The sequence below is a fragment of the Indicator indicator genome, chromosome 9 (assembly GCF_027791375.1).
Source record: "Indicator indicator isolate 239-I01 chromosome 9, UM_Iind_1.1, whole genome shotgun sequence".
NCBI lineage: Eukaryota > Metazoa > Chordata > Aves > Piciformes > Indicatoridae > Indicator > Indicator indicator.
In genome coordinates, this window is record NC_072018.1 from 30,059,121 (window position 1) to 30,080,683 (window position 21,563).

At 43.4% G+C, this 21,563-nt stretch overlaps 1 protein-coding gene across 1 annotated transcript in view; it reads right to left on the reverse strand.

Annotated features, from left to right (window-relative positions):
- Window positions 1-21,563, reverse strand: part of ELP3 (elongator acetyltransferase complex subunit 3) — a 113,306-nt gene that overhangs the window by 17,192 nt on the left and 74,551 nt on the right. The window contains exons 11-14 of the mRNA XM_054383687.1: window positions 17,496-17,586; window positions 14,189-14,254; window positions 8,857-9,084; window positions 6,158-6,239 (exon numbers count right to left, since the gene is read on the reverse strand). Coding sequence (XP_054239662.1) covers window positions 6,158-6,239; window positions 8,857-9,084; window positions 14,189-14,254; window positions 17,496-17,586 — 467 coding nt within the window. The remainder of the gene's footprint in view (window positions 1-6,157; window positions 6,240-8,856; window positions 9,085-14,188; window positions 14,255-17,495; window positions 17,587-21,563) is intronic.

Genomic DNA, 21,563 nt, shown 5'->3' on the forward strand with positions numbered 1-21,563 from the left:
GAATTTTCTTGTGAAAGTTAACCCTATTCTAGCCCAAATCAGGACTTTATCCACCCCTTATTCTACACCATCTCCATCATACCCAATGGAGTTAATTTAGTTGGGTTTTTTTAATTGTTTGGGTTTTATAAATGTGGGGATGGTTGGGGTTTAGACTGGGGAAAGGATGCTGAGGAAGGGAGAAGCACAAAGCTCTCCCCACACATTCAACTCCTGCTCACTAGATTTTGTGCAGGGTCTGTCTAACTGGTTCTTCCTGTGTCCACTGTAAGGAAAGCTCCTGCAGGCAGATGGACACCACACAAAAACCTTAACCATTCAAGCCAGGTTCTCACTTTCTGGAACATGCTCAGCTGGGACAGATGCAAGACAGGTGTAAGTCTCTGATTTGCATTATGCACAGATTAAGCCATGTTATAAATCTTTGTAGGATATCTCATGGTATACAAATATAAAAGCTTCCTGCCAGAATACCCTTGCAGAATGCTGGCTTTTTGAAGTGTCCTTGCTTAAGGACAGCAACATTCCTGTTGACGCCTGCACTGAAATCCCAGTTATGCAGTATCCAGCCAATGCTGTTAGGTTATTAAACCTTCAAAATTGAAGTTCATTAAGAACCAGAGGATTGTACGCCATAGCTATTTCCCAGCACTGATTTCCTAGTACAAGTTTATCCTTTGCTTCTTCCAAATCCCTCTAATTAATTTCTTTTACAAAGGCCATCAATCTGAGGCAGACAAACATCAGAGTCAATTCATTAACATTCCCATATTTCCACTTATCTTGGGCCACTTCTTCTCTTATTAACAGCTAGAAAGATTGGCACTTCTAAAAATAACCAACCAGGGCCAGAAGCAAAATTCTAGGGAGTCCCCCCAACCCCCATCAATTCTAGCTCCATCCTAATGTCTCCTGAGTACACCTTGGCAGTTGGCAATCTCCAAGGCAGTCCATGAATCAACATCCAGTAGGAACCACGAGATGCTTATTATTCAAGTAATTTATTACTCCTGGCTTGACCAAAAGGCTGTTTGCACAAAGGAATTAATGTACTTCAGAGTACTGACAAACATGCCCTGAAACTCTACCTGTGATTTATGTTGTAGACTTACAGAATGGTTTGGGTGGGAAGGGACCTTTAAAGGTCATCTAGTCTAAGCCCCCTGCAGTCAGCAGAGGAACATCTTCAACTAGAGCCAGCTGCTCAGAGCTCCATCAAACATGACCTAGACTGTTTCAACGGATAGGGCTTTTACCAACTCTCTGAGCAACCTGGGACAGTATGCCACTACCATCAGCATAAAGCACGTCTTCCTAGGCTGAATCTCCTCTTTTCTAGTTTGAAACCATCACCCCTTGTCCTGTCACAACAGGCCCTCCTAAGAAGTCTGTCCTCAGCTGACTTTTCGACTCCTTTAAGTACTGAAAGGTCACAATAAAGTCTTCCTGGAGCCTTCTCTTCTCCAGGCTGAACAACCCCAACTGTTCTCACATCAGAAGGGTTCCAACCTGGATCCTCTGGATCTGCACCGACAGGCCCATGTCACTCCTGTGCTGAGGACCCCAGAGCTGGACCCAGCACTGCAGGTGGGGTCTGACCAGAGTTGAGAATTCCCTCCTTCAATCTGCTGGTGACGCTGCTTGGCATAAAGCCCAGGAGACGGTTGGCTTCTCTGCTGTGAGTGAACACTGCTAGCTCACATCCACCTTTTCATCCACCACTACCCCCAAGTCCTTCTCCACAGGACTGCTCTCCATCCCACCATCTCCCAGCCTGGACTGATACTGGGGAATGGCCTTACCCAGGTGCAGGACCTTGCACTTGGCCTTGTTGAACCTCAGGAGGTTCACACAGTCCCACTTCTTTGGCTTGTCTAGGTCCCTCTGGATGGATGCTGTCCCTCAGATGTCCCTCAACCACACCACTCAGCTTGGTATCATCAATACATGCCAGCTCAGTTTGTCTCCCTTTAATGTTCTTCATCACAGGTGAATTTAACACTGGTATGAAACACTGGATTTACTTTTAGAAAGTTCTGAACCTCTGGTCTCTCCCTAACTGCAAAAGGCAAAGGCAAGAGCAGCACAGTTTCCTTAAACAGAGGAGACTCTGCTGCAGCAGCACCAACTGGGAGATGAGTCACTGACTGTAATGAACGATTTTATCTTTCATGGAGACCACAGCAAGCAGGTGGTATTAGCTTAATTTCTATTCACAGCCTTGAAATTGTGGATTCCTGGCTGGCTGCAGGATGCTTAGGAGAAAGATGTTGGGATCAGCCACCCCAATCTGATTATTATGGCCCTACTGATCTTAATCAGGAGGCAATCACGAATTACTCACTTGTTTCCCATTTGCATGTTTGTATCAAATGATTTTACAGTACTGCCTGGCACAGAATGTAAAAACGTGAACACTTCACACTGAAATATGCTACTGACTCACTGCTGAGGGGGAAGGAGCTTTAGCCCACCCCGAAGCAAGAAATGGGCAAGTACAAGGCATGACACCTGACCTAAGCAAGGGGACATCTGCATCACAAGCAAGAGAAATAATGTTTAATTAAGAGTAGCAACTAGGTTATACATGGGAAGGAAGCAAGCCGAGGCAGAAGGGAAAAGGTTATGTCTGAAGTCCTCCAGGGAGTCTGGACAAAAGGAAAATTGGCTCTGGCAGCTAGCATGCTCTGCCATGGAGGAAAGAGGTTTCTAATGAGTAAGGCTCTAATGGACACAGCCTGAGATGTCAGGAAGTGTTGAATAGTGCCTTGATCAGGATGGACAGCAAATCAGCTGGACAGGAGAGAGGCATTTCTAATGCACCCTCACTAAAAGCAGATTAGTCATATGCTGGAGTTTTTTTCTTCTCTCCTGTTTTTCATAACCACTTGTAACTGCATTGCCTGTTTTGGACACTGTACATACATACTTTCATCTGAATTTACCTTTGTTTGTCTTGAGTTAAATGCATCTCCAAATCAAATTTGATTCAAAGCTGTAGCAAATAGTCAGCCAGAAACTCCTGAACCCCTTCAGACTTACCTAGCACCTCAAATTAACTCCTTAAAGGGTAAGCAGACCCCTTGCCAGCTGCAGAGATGGGTGTCTGGCCTCCTGTGTCTGGAGGGACAGGAATATTTTCAGTGATCAGATGTGCAAAGCAAGGTTCTGGCATACAGCAGGGTATCAGAGAGCACCCAGTCATTTGAGGTCCTTAGGAAAGGAGATGTCCTAAAACAATCAGTATGAGATGCCCCTCAAAGCTACAGTAGGGAACAGTCACAGAAGATTGAAGAATGGTTAAGGTTGCAAGAGACCTTTGAAGATTATTTAGTCCAACCCCCCTGCCATGATGACTGCTATTCTCCTAACTACAGCTCCTAATTTCCAATCATAGCTGCTTATTTCTGACCAGAGCTGCTAATTTCTACAAGAGTTTATTTCTGAAGAAAGGATGCTGGTAAACAAAACATTGCCATGAAGCATCCACAAACACCTGTACTACTAATGAGATGAAGTCCTGGCAGAGACACAGAATCACAGAATGGTTTGGGTGGGAAGGGACTTTTGAAGGTTATCTAGTCCAAACCCCCAGCAGGGACATCTTCAACTAGAGCCAGTTACTCAGAACCTCATCCAACATGACCCAGAAAGGTTCCAGGGATGGGGATTCTACTACCTCTCTGGGCAACCTGGGACAGTGTCTCATCACCCTCAGCATAAAATATTTCTTCCTTGTGTCTAGTCTGAATCTCCCCTCTTCCAGTTAAAACCATCACCCCTGTCCTTTCTCCACAGGCCCTGCTAGAAAGTCTGTCCCACTCTTTCGTCTTGGCCCCTTTAAGTACTGAAAGGCCACAATAAGGTCTCCCTGGAGCCTTCTCTTCTCCAGGTTGAACAATCTCAACTCTCTCAGCCTGCCCTAATAGGAGAGGACATCTTCAAAGCATCTTCTCCCTCTAGAAAGCAGTCAAAATTTTGCAGTATGTTGGAGATGTCACCATGCCATGGGTTGCTAGACTAAAAATCTATTTTGAAACCAAAATTATCAAACCCAAGTTCATCTTCCCATAGAGAAAGAACTTCTGGCTGCAGTTTTATTTCAGATTAAATCCAAGAAGAGAACTGAAATTCAAGTGGCAGCATCTCCAAGGAAACAGCTGTAAAACTTGTGGTCTTTGCAGATGCTGTAGCATTCTGTATTCAAAGACAAATTGTACTATATTGTACTTTGCACTTCAGGAGAAACAACATAAAAAGCACAGACAAAACCTTAGTAGGAAGCCACAAACCATGCATGCAGCAAAACAACAAGAATTCTTGTACTGGATCTCAATGCAAATAGTATTTTCTTCACACCAATTTGCTAAAATATGTCTAAAATTAGTAAGATGACTTCTTTTGGAAGTAATTATTTTTTGCTTTACTTTTTCTTTTCTTGTCAAAAGAAGTGTTCTTTAGTATAGAGGAATCCTAAGTTCCTCTCTCCGCATATCCCAAGCCAAGATGCTACTGATACAATCAAAAGAAACCATTTGCACTACCCACTCTCTTCCTTACCAAGGAATGACATGGAATGGACATTTCTTAGCCACATGAAATTCCCAGTTCAGATTCATACAGGATAAGAGGACTGGGACACAAAAGCTCGAAAGACCTGGGGCTCTTTAGCCTAGAGAGAGGCAGACTGAGAGGGGAACTTCTCAAGGCTGATGTATAGTTAAAGGGTGGGGGCCAAAATGCTTCAGACTCTTCTCAGTGGCACCCCGTAACAGAACAAGCAGCAATGGGCACAAACTGGAACCCAGGAGGTTCCATATGAACATGGTGAAAAACTTCTTTCCTTTGAGGGTGGCAGAGTCCTGGATCGGGCTGCCCAGAGAGGTTGTGGAGTCTCCTTCTCTGGAGAGATTCCAAACCCACCTGGCTGTGATCCTCAGTGACCTGCTGTGGACCTGCTTTAACAGGGGGGTTGGACTAGATGATCTCCAGAGGTCCCTTCCAACTGCTACCATGCTAAGAATCTGTGATTTACTGAGGAACAACATATGGTATAGACATTTCTTAGCCAGATGAAATTTCCTGTTGAAATTAACAAGCATGCAGCAGCAACAGGGAAACAGGACTGACACACATCTTCAGCAAACAAGAAATAGTGAGTCCAGAGAATAGAGCATCTGGCTACTGTCTGCACACTGTCCTCACTCACGCTGTGGCCCTTGTCACAAGTACTGGTTGAGACAGCCCACTTTGGCTTTTCAACAGTCAGAGACATTACACAGCTGGAAGCACAGAGAGAAGCTCTTCACTTCAGCACTCTGCAGGTTGGATTCAAGTTGCGGATTTCTGCTTTTCGTTGTGGTGGCAGGTGATTATTTATTTTTTTGCAAAAGGTCTCTACTACAGCTATTCTGTTTACACACATTAATCTTACACCCACAAGAGCTTCTGTATCCCTGCATTCATCAGCTTCCCCCATTACATGCCTGTAACAGCTTTCTACAGCTGCCATAACTGCTAATGTAAGATAAATTAAGACACAAAGGAGGCCCTGACTTCACACACACACATGCATGATGAACTGATGCCACTCTCCCCAGTCACAATGCCTTGAAAATGAAACAGAAGACAGGAGCTGCAGCTCTTTCTCCTTCAGCTCCCTTCTTCATGATAATGCTTAATGTATCCTAAAAGCACATCTGTCCACCCTAATGGTGGTGCTTGCAAAAAGACTGCAAAATGGAGGCTGACAATTTTCTATCCTCACAGCTCTGTAAAACAGCCTTGCCAATAACAACCCGTGACCAGGCCAAATCAGGGAGGCTGGAAATAGCAGGGTTTGGAGAAGGAAGAAACCCACAGTCACACAGTCTGCCTCCTTCAGAGCTAGGAGCAGGATGGTTCCCCACAGTGTGTCCTCTGCTGTGCTGGTAACTATTGTCTGATGAAAGCTACAATGGAATTTGACTCCATTAAGAAGAAACTTCTGCTGATTCTCATTTTCTACCCAATGTGAATGTTCAAAGCGTTAAAGATCTTCAAATATGAATGAATTTTCTACCTAATGATGAATGTTCAAAGCATGTGTTGGCTGCAGTGGGTTTATTGTCAGAATAGGATACAAAAAAAAAAAAAAAAAGGGATAAAGCAAAGGTACCTGAAATTACAGCAATTTTCCACGACCCATGCTCCTCCTTGGCTATTCTTTCTGCCTCTTCCATTAGCAACATACCAAATCCCTATAATGGGAGAAATATCAGGATGAAAAGGTAAGTTCTGTAAAAATATAAAGGTCTGAATGTAAGCATTAGTACAGTTCCCAAAGATTGGTATTTTCTGACACAGCAATGATCAGGAATATTGCTGAATATAGCAGGAGAGAGCTTCAGAATAGGTGCACCAACACTAAGTGGAGCTTTCTCACGCCTTTTTTTTTCTGATCATGAAATTATTCACAGGCAGCTCTAGCCTCTGGCTGCTTCTCAATGGCAGGAGCAGAATGAAATTAAATCCACTGATGGTCACTCAGTGTGGTAGCCATCCTGTAATTCCTGGTGCTGAAGAAGTCTATCCTGCTGAGATAACCCATCCTAAACCACAATCACCCATCTTAATGGCTGCCTTACTAGACCTGGCTTTGTGCTAGCAATTGTGCAATTGTGATGCAATTGCCTATGCTGTGGAATTGCAGAAGGATCTCAGTGCCATTCTGACTGGGGCCATGAGCTGAAATGAATATGGCCAGACACTACAGACCCAGAGATGGGTGCTGCTGCAGGTCACATTTCTGATATACAAGTTAGTGCCTTATAATCATTATTTCCACAACCTGTCCTCGAGTCTGGAACTGTCAATGTGTTCATTCCACAATGAAAAATTTAGGCATGCAGCAACCACAAGGCTTATAAGGGCTACCCACAAAGGCTGCATCTAGCCCTGTCAGACCTAGGCTAGTTTCAAGCTTTGTACCTCTCTCCTAGGCTCAGCTCTGTAACACAGGAGATGCCAAATAAAAAGGAGTGGCAGAACAGCCTCTTAATATTCTGGACCAGATCCATGCCTCTATTTACATTTGGGAATCTTGCACAGCAGGAGTGCTACTGGAATCACACTAACGCTTCAAAATAAGGAAGAGCCTTCCTACTCTACTTAACAACTTTGTTGTCCTATATATCTGGGAATAACTGATTGCATTAATTCACTCCTAACATTAGGATGCAGGAATTATACTCAGCTCTTTGTTCATCCGTTTCCCTGACAAGACGTACAGAATGGGACTGTGGCAGCACTGAAATCAGATGTGATTTAATTCTAAAAAAAAAAAATCCACTTAACACTTCCAGGCATTTTTAAATAACACACAGAAATCTCCATTCTGAAATGTTCCTCTGATCAGAAATTGCCCCCACAACTGTGAAGAACACTTTCTGATTAACCTCTTGAACACTGACTATTCTGAATGAACACGAGTGCGTCACATGCCATGAAATTTCAATTTGCAGCCTATTTTCGTGTTTGTAGCTTGCTACTTTCAATTTATTTTTCTCTCTCTCTTTTTTTAAAAATGTATTTATTTAGATTTTTTTTAGATATATAGATTGTACAGATTGTTCACATTTATTTTTTTTAATTTCATACTGGAAATATTGACTTCTCTTTTTTCCACTCCCCAGGCACATGGTCATGCTTCATCAGCGTCTGGTCAAACTGCATCTTAATGCATATACTCAGGGAAAGATTAATAAATACAAGGAAGTTAATTTAAAACATCAGCCCTGAGCATTTCTGGCAAAGAGAACAAAGTGATTGCTTTTTTAAAAGCTCAGCCTAAAGGTTCAAAACCTACCAGGGTGAAATTTAATTCACATTTTTTTTGCTCATGCAAGCCACAACATGTCACATGCAGCAGAAGGATAATGTGCCACTTTCATATGAGTCACTGAAAGGAGTCAGAGACACAGCTCCCCACTCCACCCTTCACATGCTTTAAGGTATATTTGAAGTGGTCACATCAGTGTGTCTGAAGCAAAAGCTGACCCAACTTAGACACTTTACTCAGGAGTCTCATCAAATCACTTAAACCAATAAACACATGAGAAGCAATGTTGGATTTCTTCTGTTTTAGTAGGAAGAACGTATTCAATAAACGTTTCCTTGAAAGAGAATGGGTAGTGTCAAATACAATCTCACCACCTTCTCATATGCAAGTTATCTCAGATTTCAGGAGTGAAATTCATCTATTTCCCTCAGTTCACTGAGGGTGCCACAGCACTGGACAAGGCTGCCCAGAGAGGTTGTTTAATCTTCTCTGGAGATTCCAAATCTGCCTGGATGTGATCCTGGGCATCCTGCTGTGGGTGACCCTGATTTAGCAGGAACGGACTGGATGAGCTCCAGATGTTGCTTCCAACCCCCAAGATCAATTTTAGAAGGAAATGCTATGTATGTATCCCCTTTGCTTTGATTTTATCCAGTTTGTAGCCAAGTCTGACATACTGCACAGCGTATCAAAAGAAAGATAATTCAGAATCAAAGATGCAAAGGACTTCAAAGTCAAATTAGCACCAGCATAGATGAGCTTGTATTGTATGGGCATGAAGCAACACTGAGAGCATTCAGTCATGCTTTTTATTAATCTCAGAGCATTTGCAAGTGCCAAAATTAAGAACCAGTATGATTTCAGCAGGTGAAATACAGGAAGGGGCTCACCTTCAACCCTGTTTCTATTGCAGCAGATTACAATAAAAGCAACTAACGAATCTTGGGGTTTAACTAAAATTCTTCTCCAATTATACCAGGGCAGAGGGGAGAGGAAAGAGAGAGGCAGAGATGATGAATAAAGACAGTCTGGAGTACCTGGTGCTGGAATTTGGAAGGATCCCGACTGCTGACGGGCACCACGCTCCCGTACACGTGCAACTCCCGGACTATGGAAACGCCTCCTTTCAGCTCTGCCCTGAATGACTCCTCCGAACACTTCCGCAGTCGGAGAAGGCCAACAAGAATATCCTGCTCTGGATCTTCATAGGAGAGGAAGGTCTCCCAGCCACCATTAGCCACATAATCTCTTCTAACTAATTCAATCTGATCGAAGAGAAGAAGTGATGATGAATACAACAGTGAAAAGAGAAAAGGAAAGCTTCTTTTAAAATCTTTAAGCAACATGTTGAACAGACCAAAAACCAATTTCATGGATCCATAAACTATTATGATTCAGAGAAAACATGAAGAGCTTTCATAAAGGCCAATTTAATTCTAAATGGATTTTAGCAGTACTGGATAAGAACAGCTGTTACGAGTCACATTAAAGATGAAACATGCAACTACTTCAATAGTATTTGCCAGTGGGACAGAACTAGTCTTATATCCTTACTTGCAAGCTTTCAAGAAGGGCTGGTAACCATCATGGTTCCCTGTTTGTAAGCAAGAAACCTAAAACCTATCTTCTTGAGTTACTCAAGTTTTACAATCATTGCAAAAATCAGTGAGGGCAGCAACTCTTACCTCTACCCATGAGGTTTGCCCTAATTGAAATTCAGTTCCAGTTACAAACTTACTCATGCAGGATGAGTAGTTCTGCATCTGCCTTCACTAAACCTCCATTTAGGTCCATGTCGCTGTGGCTTTGCAAAAGAAATGGCTTGAAATGGCTACAGAACTTGGGTCTTCTAAGAAGCAGTCATAAAATCATTAAGGTTGTAAGAGACCTCCAAGATCTTTGAGTTCAACTATTAACCTAACACTGCCAAGTCCACCACTAAACCATGTGCCTAAGCTCCACATCTACAAGTGTTTTTGAACACTTCCAGGAATGGTGACTTCCCTGGACAGCCTGTTCCAGGGCTCGAGCACTCTTACAGTGAATACATTTTTCCCAATATCCAATCTAAACCTCTCCTGGTGCAATTTGATGCCTTTTCCTCTTGTCCTATTGCCTATTTCCTGTGAGAAGAGACCAACCCCCTACTTTGCTCCAACCTCCTTTCAGGGAGTTGTAGAGAGCAAGAAAGTCTCCCATGAGCCTCTGTTTCCCCAGGCTAAAGAGCCCCAGTCATCCCAGCCACTCCTAAGAGCTGTTGTCCAGACCCTTCACCAGCTTTGTTGCCCTTCTCTGGACATTCTGCAGCACCTCAATGACCTTCTTGGAGTGAGGGCCCCAAAAATGAACACAGTACCCAAGGTGTGGCCTCACCAGAGCTGAGAACAGGGGCATGATCACTTCCCTGGTCCTGCTGGCCACACTATTGCTGATCCAAGCCAGGATGCTGTTGGCCTTCCTGGCCTCCTGAGCCATTTGGCTCATATTCAGCTGGCTGTGTGTCAGGATGGTTGACACATGCTGATTCAGATCTACCGTTAGTATACAGTTAGAGATACAGGACACTGTTATAGATACAGTTTCATATGTGGAAAAGCTTTTAGCTTAAAGCTTATTACTCGGGTATAAAAAAAGGCAGAAAATATTATTAAACATTGCTATATTAAGAGTTTGAAACAGCAAGAATGGAGAATCCCTGGTTCCTCCTGAGGAAACAAAACAAGCAGAAAATGTGGCTCCATTACTTGTCTTCCAGCAGGGACTAGATGCTGTGTTATTCTCACACTGAGCCCAAAAGTCACTTGCAGGCAGAGACAAAGCAAGACTACAGGAATCTTTACCAGGAGGCTTTATATTGTCTGCATTTTTACAGCCCCATAAGCATGTAGCATGCAAGCTGATCCCTACTGGATTGGAGCATTCTCCCTGCTTCCCTGGGCAAAGTGTGTCTAAGGATACATAAGGGTTTTCAGGGTCTCATGAACCCTACCAAGCCTCTTCCTTCTGGTTGCAATGTGGCAAAAGCCATCCTGAATGACCTCCTGGTTGGTTAGTAGTAGCCACCTGCAGCAGCATGCTGCAGTCCCTGGTGTCAGTCCCTTGCCCATAAACCATGCTGTGTGCTGGGTAAGAATAACTCTCATTGAGGTAGATGAGTATTTCCACATCCAATCCTATTAAATGTCCAGCACAGTGTGGCTTAAACTTACTTTTGACAAAGGGAAAACACAGTTGCAGATGACACTCAACACAGAACAACTACTCCCAGCATAAAAATCTGCCCTATACCTACTACAGCTCTATACTGAGATTGTTACCTTTATACAAACACCCTTGCTTTGCAGAAACAGCAGCTTCAGTATCTTACACTTTCTGCTTTAATGTGGGCTTGTATCTCTAGCAGATCTGTCATTGCCCCTCGCCTTTCACAAACTGTCAATCCAACAGCATCAATCCACTGGAGCATGTTTAAGGCTCTTATGTAGCTCTCTATAGCCTTAACCACTCTGAGCAAGCAAATATCTTTTGCTGCTATGGAAAAATGCCACTAAATGAGAAGGCAGCTTGGAGACAGCTCTGTAAATAACCAGATAGAAGCAAATAATCTACTTCAAAGTGGTATTTAAAAAAAAAATAAATACTTCTAAAAGCAGACACTATCACCATTGCAAAAATACACACAGCTACTGGTCCGAAACACACAAAAGTTGCATAAAATGTAACTAATTACAGTGATTAATTTATTTTAGGTCTGGCATGATAGCCTCTCTTATCAAAAGGATGCATTGTTTACTCATGAAGCCAAGAAAAACATCCTACCTTGTCATTAGTCTAAAGCCTGTGAAGAATTATACCATCTTCAGAATATTTCTCTTGCTTGCTGTCATGATAAATTTTGCTGCGACTACATAATGACATCCTCCTGCCACTCAGACAGATGAGTTGAACAAAGGGAATTTTCAACAGAACACTGCTTTGAAAACCCTGTGATAAGCTATTTGCTAACTACTCAAGAAATTTACAATTTAAATCACACTTAGGGCTGCTGACAACTGATATCTTTAGAAGATATTTCGTGAGATGACCACAGATTAGGTAAGGAGAGCAGAGCACAAAGGCTCCATGGCCTCTGTACAAACAAGACCACACACCCTAGTCTGGCAAGAGCCAGATAATTTATTTGGGATCATTATACATTTGCACACTCTTACACTGGATTTCTGTTCTGCAGGGTGGGAAGCATTGCACTCCATCTGAATACACATAATGGCAGGACAGAAACAAAATATGGCTCTGAGTATCTCTGATTTGCAAAGTGAGAACATCTTTCGGATGCTAAATTCAGAGGATATTCACTCTGCTTAACTTGTGGCACCAAAATCGGAGCCTCCTTGAAGCCTAAATAATCACTGGAGCTTCCAAAGCACAAATGAGAGGACCTTTGTTTGGAACCTCTTTCTGACCTTACAGATAAGAGAGTCTAACCACAGCCTGGTGGGTCACATTTACAAAGTGAGTATGTGCCTGTAACAAAGAGCAGGAGAGAGATGTGTATGTGTCCTCTTTCAGCCTTAGTGAGGCCATATCTGGAGTACTGGGGCCAGTTCAGGGCTCCCCAGTTCAAGAGAGAAAGGGAACTTCTTGAGACAGTCCAGTGGGGGATATGAAGATGCTGAGGGGATTGGACCATCTCTCAGATGAGGAAAGGCTGAGAGACCTGGTGCTGTTTAGCCTGAGAAGAGCAGATTGAGAGGGGATCTTCTCAACACTCATCAATGTCTAAAGGGTGGGGAACAAGAGGGCCTGAGTCTTTTCAGTGGTGCTCAGTGACAGGACAAGGGGCAATGGGCACAAACTGGAACCCTGGAGGTTCCATCTGAAGCTGAGGAAAAATTTCCCTGTGAGGGGTGCTGGAGCCTTGGACCACGCTGCCCAGTGAGGTTGTGGGGTTTCTTTCTCTAGAGAGATTCCAAACCCACCTGGGTTGAAAGCAAAGTCAATATATGACAAATTCCAGAGAATCATTTCAGTCTCTCCTGAATGTCAGTAAAGGAACAGGAGAATAATACTTCCATGGCATGATTTATTAGCATACATATACTGTATGATCTTAAAAAGCTTATCTCCTTGGGTGCCATGGACATCCTGACCACTTTCATAGAATCATTAAGGTTGGAAAAGACCTTTAAGATCAAATGCAACCCTAACCCAACTACCATGACCACTAAACTATATCCTGAAGTACCACATCTACATGCTTCTTGAACACCTCCAGAGATGGTGACTCCACCACCTCCCTAGGCAGCCTGTTCCAAGGCCTCACCACTCTTTCAATAAGGAAACTTCTTCCTAATATGCAGTCTAAACCTGCCCTGGCACAACTTAAGACCATTTCCTCTTGTCCTGTTGCTAGTTACTTGGGAGAAGAGACCACCACTGGCCTGACTACAACCTCCTTTCAGATAGTTGTACAGAGCAGTAAGATCTCCCCTTAGCCTTCTCATCTCCAGACTAAACAACCCCGGTTCTCTCAGCTGCTCCTCATACATCATAGAATGGCTCATGTTGGAACAGACCTTAAAGATCATCTACTCCAACTCCCCTGCAGTAAGCAGGGACCTCTTCAATTAGATCAGGTGACCCAAAGTCCTATTCAACTTGGCCTTGAACACTTCTAGGAATGTGGCATACTGAAGAAGGACTGATCCCTCTTTGTAACCACAACAAGTTGGAGGATTAATTTCCTAAATTGGATACTTGAAGTTCAGCAGTGAAGATTTTCCTTCATTTGCTTCCAACTGAGATGGTCTGGCAAATTTAACGTTGGGGGGAATTTTCAACCCACCACACCTAGAAACTAAGCACAGCAATCTTTTTGTGGATGATTTTAGGAAGGAAAATGTGTGTGTCATATGCTAAATGGATCCACTCACATATAAATATATCCATACATGGGCAGACACACCCCATGTGCCTATAGAAACATGCACATGGACAAAATGAGGTTCTTGCATTTATTCCTGCTCAGCAAGCACAGACGGTGCTATTGATATTTTCTAAATCCAAATTTGTAACGAGGAGGGAGAAAAAGGAAGGCAGATATTTTGATATGGCAGTGCAAATATCAAAATAACTGCTGGCTGTAGTCAGTTTGTTGAACATGGTGGTCCATAAATTTCAACACGTGGCTGTCCTCAAACAAAAAACATCCAAAGCTGCTGCTAAAATAAATGGAAAATTGGATCAGCCACAAAGGCAAACCACAGGGTTGGACATGCAACAAATGGGTCCCAGTGCCTCTACTCCAAACACATAGAACAAACTGTGTGTGAAACAAGCTCCTAGAAGAAAAAAGTAGACAAATCTTACCTGGTATGGTCTCACTTTGTGGTGAATTTCTTGAATTCCAACCTCTCTTGTCCTTACATCACGACACTAGGAAAAGAAAGGGAGGAAAAAAGAAATACATAGGAGAAAAAAGATGAAGCCCCGAAAAAGACAGATTTCCAGCCACTTCTTGGTTTCAAAACTGGACTGAAATAGCATGAAGTTACACAGATGAACTTCAGATGGGCAGACATTGAAATAAAAATGCTCACTGATCCATCCCTAATACACCTCAGGAAGAGGTCTTAGCACTAAATGGAAAGGCATGCTGGCAAAAATCAATCCACTAAGCGACCATTATGGCTCAGGAGAAAACCTACCCTTTGATTCACACACAGCAGGGTAGGGAGGCAAAGTCAACACATGAAAATATAACAAAGAAACAAAATCCTTATGGAATAATCCATTCTGACCCTACACCAGGGAGATCTAACATTGGCAAAACCTGCACCAAGGCACCAGAAAGCCCTTAAATTCAACAAGTTCAACAAGGGCAAGTGCAGAGTCCTGCACCTGAGGAGGAATAACCCCCTGCACCAGGACAGGTTAGGGGTGGACCTTCTGGAAAGCAGCTCCACAGAGAAGGACCTGGGAGTGCTGGTGGGCAACAAGTTCCCCACGAGCCACGAATGTGTCTTCATGGCCAAGAAGGTCAGTTCCGGGGTGCATAAAGAAGAGTGTGACCAGAAGGTTGAAGGAGGTTCTCTTACCCCTCTAGTCTGTCCTAGTGAGGCCACATCTTCAGTCCTGGGTCCAGTTCTGGGCTCCTCAGTTCAAGAGAGACAGGAAACTAATGGAGAGAGTTCAGGGGAGGCTACGAAGATGCTGAGGGGACTGGAGTATCGCTCTGATGAGGAAAGGTTGAGAGACCTGGGGCTCTGTAGCCTGGAGAAGAGCAGACTGAGAAGGGATATTCTGCTCAATATCTAAGTCAAAAGGATGGGGCCAGATTCTTCTCAGTGGTGTCCAACATGAAGACAAAGGAAAATGGGCTCAAATCTGAACCCTGGAGGTTCCATCCGAACATGAGCAAAAACCTGTTTCCTGTCAGGGTGCTGGAGGACTGGAGCAGGCTGCCCAGAGAAGTTGTGGAGTCTCTTCTGGAGAAATTCCAAATCTGCCTGGATGCAATCCTGGGCAACCTGCTCTGAGTGACCCTACTTGAGCAGGCAGGTTGGGCTAGATGATCTCCAGATGTCCTTTCTAAAACCCACCATGCTGGGATTTGTGATTTCAAGCTATGTTGCAGCAGACAGTTTGGTTCCTCATTCCACCAGCTGCAGTGTTTCTGCCTCACTAAATTAAAATCTATAATCATCTGCACAGCAGAGATATTTACAGATTTGGTTCTTCTCAAAGCGATGATTGCCAGCCTGACAAGTCTTTTAATGGCTCAGCTCAGCCCTGACTGCCATGGATCAGCTATCCCTGCTTCTCCAGCTGGTCTTGTTCAGCTTCAGATCAAATGATGTGCTGTTAATATCAAACCCAGGGAAGAATTCACTAGCAGTCCTGAAGAGCTCAAATGAAAAGGCTTAGATGCACCATGTAGTTTGTCTCCCCTGCCTGGTTTTGAAGTGAAAAGTCAGCAGGAGGGATGGAAGCTTCTGTGGCTGAGAAAGCTGTCTGCCAAATCCTGGCTTGCTACTGGAAGACACTGGAAGGAACGATTTAGGGAGGAAGCCCAGCACATCAGCTTAGGAATGATTAAATGGTATGGAAAGCCCAGGTGGAAAGAGGACAATCTGGAGTTTCTTTTCTGATCTTTTGTGATATAACAGCACGGTGCAAGCGTGATGAGAAAGGAACTAGATATACCTAGAGAGCACCCTGGAGTATTGTGTCCAGTTTTCAGCATCCCACTTCAGGAGGGACAGGAAAATACTAGAAAGAGTCCATTGGAAGGCTAGGAGGATCATTAAGGGACTGGAACATCTGCCTTGTGAGGAAAGGCTGAGAGACCTGGGGCTGTTTAGTCTGGAGAAAAGCAGACTAAGAGGGGATCTTATTAATGTTTACTAATATCTGAAGGGTGGATGTCAAGAAGGGGCCAGTCTCTTTTCAGTGGTGATAGGATGAGGGGCAACAGACATAAACTGGAACACAGGAAGTTCCATCTAAACATGAGGAAAAATTTCTTTATGGTGAGGGTGCCAGAGCTGCCCAGAGAAGCTGTGGAGTCTCCTTCCCTAGAGACTTTTAAAACCTGCCTGGATGCATTTCTGTACAGCCAGCCCTAGGCAATCCTGCTTTGGCAGGGGAGTTGGACTCAATGATCTCTCCAGAGGTCCCTCACAATCCCTACCACTCTATGATTCTATGGTTCTATTTGTGCTACATACCAAACCCACAAAGCTGATGTACCCAAAGACTTTCCTACAGCTGGATGCCATAAAACTTCTTTAAGAAAAGGTGAGCTAGAAAGACAGAGTTGCAAAATCACAATACAGACAATACAGCTGTGGTGAGCACCTGCTCTGCTTGAACAGCAGGACACCAAAGCAATTAAAGCCCTTTGGAATAGTCTCAAGGAGCCTGGGGTTTGTGTGATGTTTTGCCTAGGAAGTCAGACATCCCAAGAAAGGGAAGATCTTGGGCACAACTCTGCTGAAAGAGCTGCAAACCGGCTGACAGCCAGGTCTTGGAGGGAGATTCAAAGGATGAGCAGTGTCAGAGCAGACCATCAGGGGCGCTGTGAATGCCGACTGCTGAAAAGACAAGGCTGGGTCCATATCTCTTCCTGACTTGAAACTAACGCACTTCTCCCCCTCCTCCCCGCTTCTCTCCACCCCCGCTCATATTTTTATTTGACCTTAGAATATCAGCTCTCATTTGTTCATGCTGAAATCTCTTTGCAAGATTTCTCTGGCCTCAGACTAAGAGCTTTTCTTCCAATTGTTCAGTCAAGTAAGTGCATGTGTAGGAAAAAGAAAGGAAGGAGAATTTCTGATAGCATAAACTAAAAATAAACCTTCCTGCCTTCTCTCTGCTCTACAGGATTCGTTCTGCTAAAAAAATGGAATATCACAAACTAGTAACCAAATACCTTCAGGAATTGAGGGGGGGGGAGGGGGGGAAGAGGGGGGGAAGTGCTGAACAAAAATTCAACCAACCCAGCTTTTCAGACATATCATCAAGCTGCTTTTTAGTCATAAATACTTTTCTGAAAGGCCTTCACAGATTATTTCACTTCAGCAGCACACTTGGCTCTTATTGTGTCTTCACTTTCCTCTCTGCCACTTTGTGTAAGAGCATCAAGCAGCTCTCCCTCAGTACCAAATATCTTTACCTGTGTCCCAAGATCTTTCATCCTGGCCAAGGCAAGCTCTCTCAGGTTCCCATGCTCCACTCCAGAGCTGACAAGTGGCATAGGGATATCTCTGCATACAAGAGGAAAACCAAAACGTCAAATAACTGCATTAGCAGACAATACATCATAAAGCACCATTACAGAGATGTAAGCCAGGATCCCAAAGAGCAGATCACAGAATGATTTGAATTACCTTTGTTTCAAGTCTTTGGTTGAAGAAGAAATAACACAGGCAAAACACAACTCAAAGCAGGAGAAAGATGAAGGGGAAAAGTGTCAGATTTTATCTTAGTAAAAAGACTGAAGACAGAAGCAGGCTTTTACAATCCTAACAAACAGGTTACAAATTTACTCAGTTCTTCACTTGGATGTCTGGGGAAAAAAGGGATCATCTAGATGAGTCTGTGCCTTTTCTAGGACTCCAGGTTAGTGCATCTGCTGTTGGAAGCCAGCAAATGAGAACCAGAATGTGTCTTTTCCACAGCCTATTGGCTGAATGCCCATCAGCAAAAAATTCATCACAGAATCACATATTGTTAGCAGCTGGAAGGAACCTGAAAAGATTGTCCAGCACAACCCCCCTGCCAGAGCAGGATCACTTATACCAGATCACATTGGAACACATCCAGACAGGTCTTGAATATCTCCAGAGAGGGAGAATTACAACACATCTATAATGGGACACTGGCTGCTTAAAAGTGAATCACAAATCCCAGAGTCTTGAAGCTCTTGTTTCCATTCTTAACAGTAAAGGAAATCACAGAATCTCAGCATACTAGAGGTTTGAAGGGACCTCTGGAGATCATCTAGTTCCAGTCCCGTGCCAAAGCAGTGTCATCTGAAGCAGGGTGCCCAGGATCACAGGAATTTAGGGATTGGAAGGGACCTCCTCAGGATCATGTCCAAGCAGGTTTGGATGTCTCCAGAGAAGGAGACTCCACAACCTCTCTGGGAAGCCTGGTCCATTGCTCCAGCACCCTCACAGGAAAGAATTTTTTCCTTATGTTTAGCTGAAACAACTTGTGTTCTAGTTTGTGCCCACTGCCCCTTGTCCTATCCTTGGGCACCACTAAAGAGTCTGGCTCCATCCTCTTGACCTCCACCCTTGAGATATTGATGAACATTGAGAAGTTCCCCTCTCAGTCTGCTCTTTTCTGGGTAAAACAGCCCCAGGTCTCTCAGCCTTTTCTCACTGCTCCAGTTCCCTCAGCATCTCTGCAGCCCTGTGAAGAAGTTCTGCTTAGCAAACGATTGCAGTAAAGGCCAGCCAGAAAGTCCAGGGACTTCCTACAGGAATGTGAATCACAAGTATGCAAATGACAGAACTCCTTTCTTCAGTTCTCCTAGGAAGGAACTAAAATTAAATTTGAAAACAAGACCAGGTTTGGCTTCTCTTCTGCCTTCCAGGGCAGTTTCTCCCACTAGAGGTTACAAAAGCAGGATACTATCCTTTAGAGAAATGAGGATTTATGCATTCAGCTGAAAAAGAAACATGCAGATTATTGGCATATCCCACTCCACACTCACCTTTCCTAGTGCTGTGCTATATGGTGAACCCAAGTGCTTCTCCCTTTCTCTGATCAGCCTGGGTCCCCTGACAACACAGCACTCAAGTACACTATGGTGTAACTCAAACCCTCTCTGTTCTTTAGCCGTTCTACAGCAAGTTCTTTAGCCTGTAAAAAAGAAGGCTCCACAACTACCTGAGAGGAGGTTGGACTGAGGTGGGGATGTGTCTCTTCTCCCAAATAACAGGTAACAGGACAATAGGAAACAGCCTTAATTTGTGCCAAGGGAGGTTTAGGTTGGACATTAGGACCAGGCTTTTCTTTGGACCAGGCTGCCCAGGGAAGTGGTGGATTCACCATCTCTGGAGATATTTAAAAACATATAGATGTGGTGCTAAAGGGCATCCTTAAGTGGTGGCCTGGCAGTGCTGATTTAACAGTAGGACTCAGTGATCCTGAAGGTCTCTTTCAATTTCAATATGATTTTGTGATTCCATAAGTATAAAAGATACTCAGTAATTTGTACAACATGTTGGTCTCTAAACAGGGCTCAAACACTCCTTGGTGAGTTCCTTCCTCTTTTTCTTTTATCTATGGAAGCATTCAACAGAGTAACAAAGAGAATATCACAGGAACCATATAGAGAATGGATAGTTTAGGGAATTGGTAATGTAATTATCTTAATCCATGCTGGTTTAGTAGTGATTGTAAGTCATCACCATCTAGCAGCTGTCTGATGACCTCTGTAAAATTTATTAATTGATCTATTCAGTTCCTTGAGGACTTGCATTCACACCATGACCTCCATTAACAATTACTATTTTTGGCCATAGCTGTATAAAAGATAAAGGACTTCAAGGATCCTAAAGACCTCTTCCTTGTGCTGCTTCAGTTTTGTAGAAGTCTGAGACACCAGCAAAAGGGGCTAGAAAAGGAGGGCTACAAAGATGATGAAGAGACTAGAACACCTCTGTGATGAGGAGAGGCTGGTACATCTGGACCTCTTTAGCCTGAAGAAGTATGGACTGAGGGGGGACCTTCTCAATGCTCACCAATATCTAAAGGGTGGAGGTCAAGATTCTTCCCAGTGGTGCCCAGCAACAGGGCAACAGGCAATGGACACAAACTAGAACACAGAAAGTTTCACCTAAACATAAGGTAACATTTCTTTCCTGTGAGGGTGCTGGAGCACTGGACCAGGCTACCCAGAGAGGTGGTGAAGTTTCATTCTCCACAGGGATTCCAAACCCTAGAGGGATTCTGGGCAGTCTACTCTGCATGATCCTCTTTAGCAGGAGTGTTGAACTACATGATGTCCATGGGTGCCTTCCAACCCCTACCATGCTGAATGAAAACAAAGAGCTTCAAGACTCCAAGATTGTCATCCCATTTGAACATCCCATTTCAGATTTTGGCAAAACTTTCTCCAGCATAATCAAAAGCTCTGTGATTTAATTTCATCCTGTTTTCCCTGGGTTTTCTGTTTGGTTGGGGTTTTTTGGTTGTTTGTTTTTTGTTTGGTTGGTTAGGTTTTGTTTGGTTTTACTTGTTTTTCTTTTCTTTTTTTTTTTGTAAGAAAAAGAGTCTACGAAAAATCCCTCTCCTTTTACCCCAAAAAGTTCAGGCAAAATACAATTAACCAACCAGTTCATTTATCCAGTGGATTTCTTTTGAGTAAATAAGACACTGCAGAGCCAACACAACATACTTTAAAGAGCTTCAATTAGAGGAAATGAGCACTTCACATCATGACTAAAGGACACTCTAGGGGAGAACGGCATTTTCATCAGTGTATGTTAGATCTGCAGTGATAATCTAACTAAATGCCTTTCTTTTAATAATGGAACAACTCCAAAAAGTCAGCCTGTATGTGTTTTCCACCAGGGACACAGATAAAACATCCTGACATCTTCTAGTACAGGTCTTTAGCTAAATTCAGAGTCAGCTGTGAAGCAGTAAACGAATCACTGCAAATAAGAGATTGATTACAACATACAGTAACTTGAGCCCCTCTCATCTGCCTACTAGGGAGAAAACCAAACTAAAGCATGCATGTGAAAAGTAGGCTTTTTAAGAAAGAGAAAGCAAAAGAGGGGTTTTCCATACCTCACTTAAGAGTAGAGTATTTAAATAAGTACCCTGTGTGCATGAGGAAGGTGCATGCTAACTGCCTGTTTGGAGCAGCCACAAGACAGCATTGTAGCAGCAACTTTAGGACTTGTTAAAATGCTAAACAAATTCAGGGATACAGGGGATTAAATCCCGACCTTATTAAAGTTAATGTGCAATTTGCCAGCAGCTTCAACAAGACCTGTTTAATCTTCTATTTTCCAAACGTTTTGCATGACTTAGGACGTTTGTGAAGCAGCCGATTGAAGCACACAGTGAACATCTAAAACCTTGAGTCTGCTCACAGCTCTGACTTATTATATCACTTCAGTTGAGTAAAGCACTTTATTTCTTCACAGTGACGCCTCCCCATCAGTAGAATGAAAATAACATTGCTATAAAACACCAAGATCTATGAAAGAAGACTGTT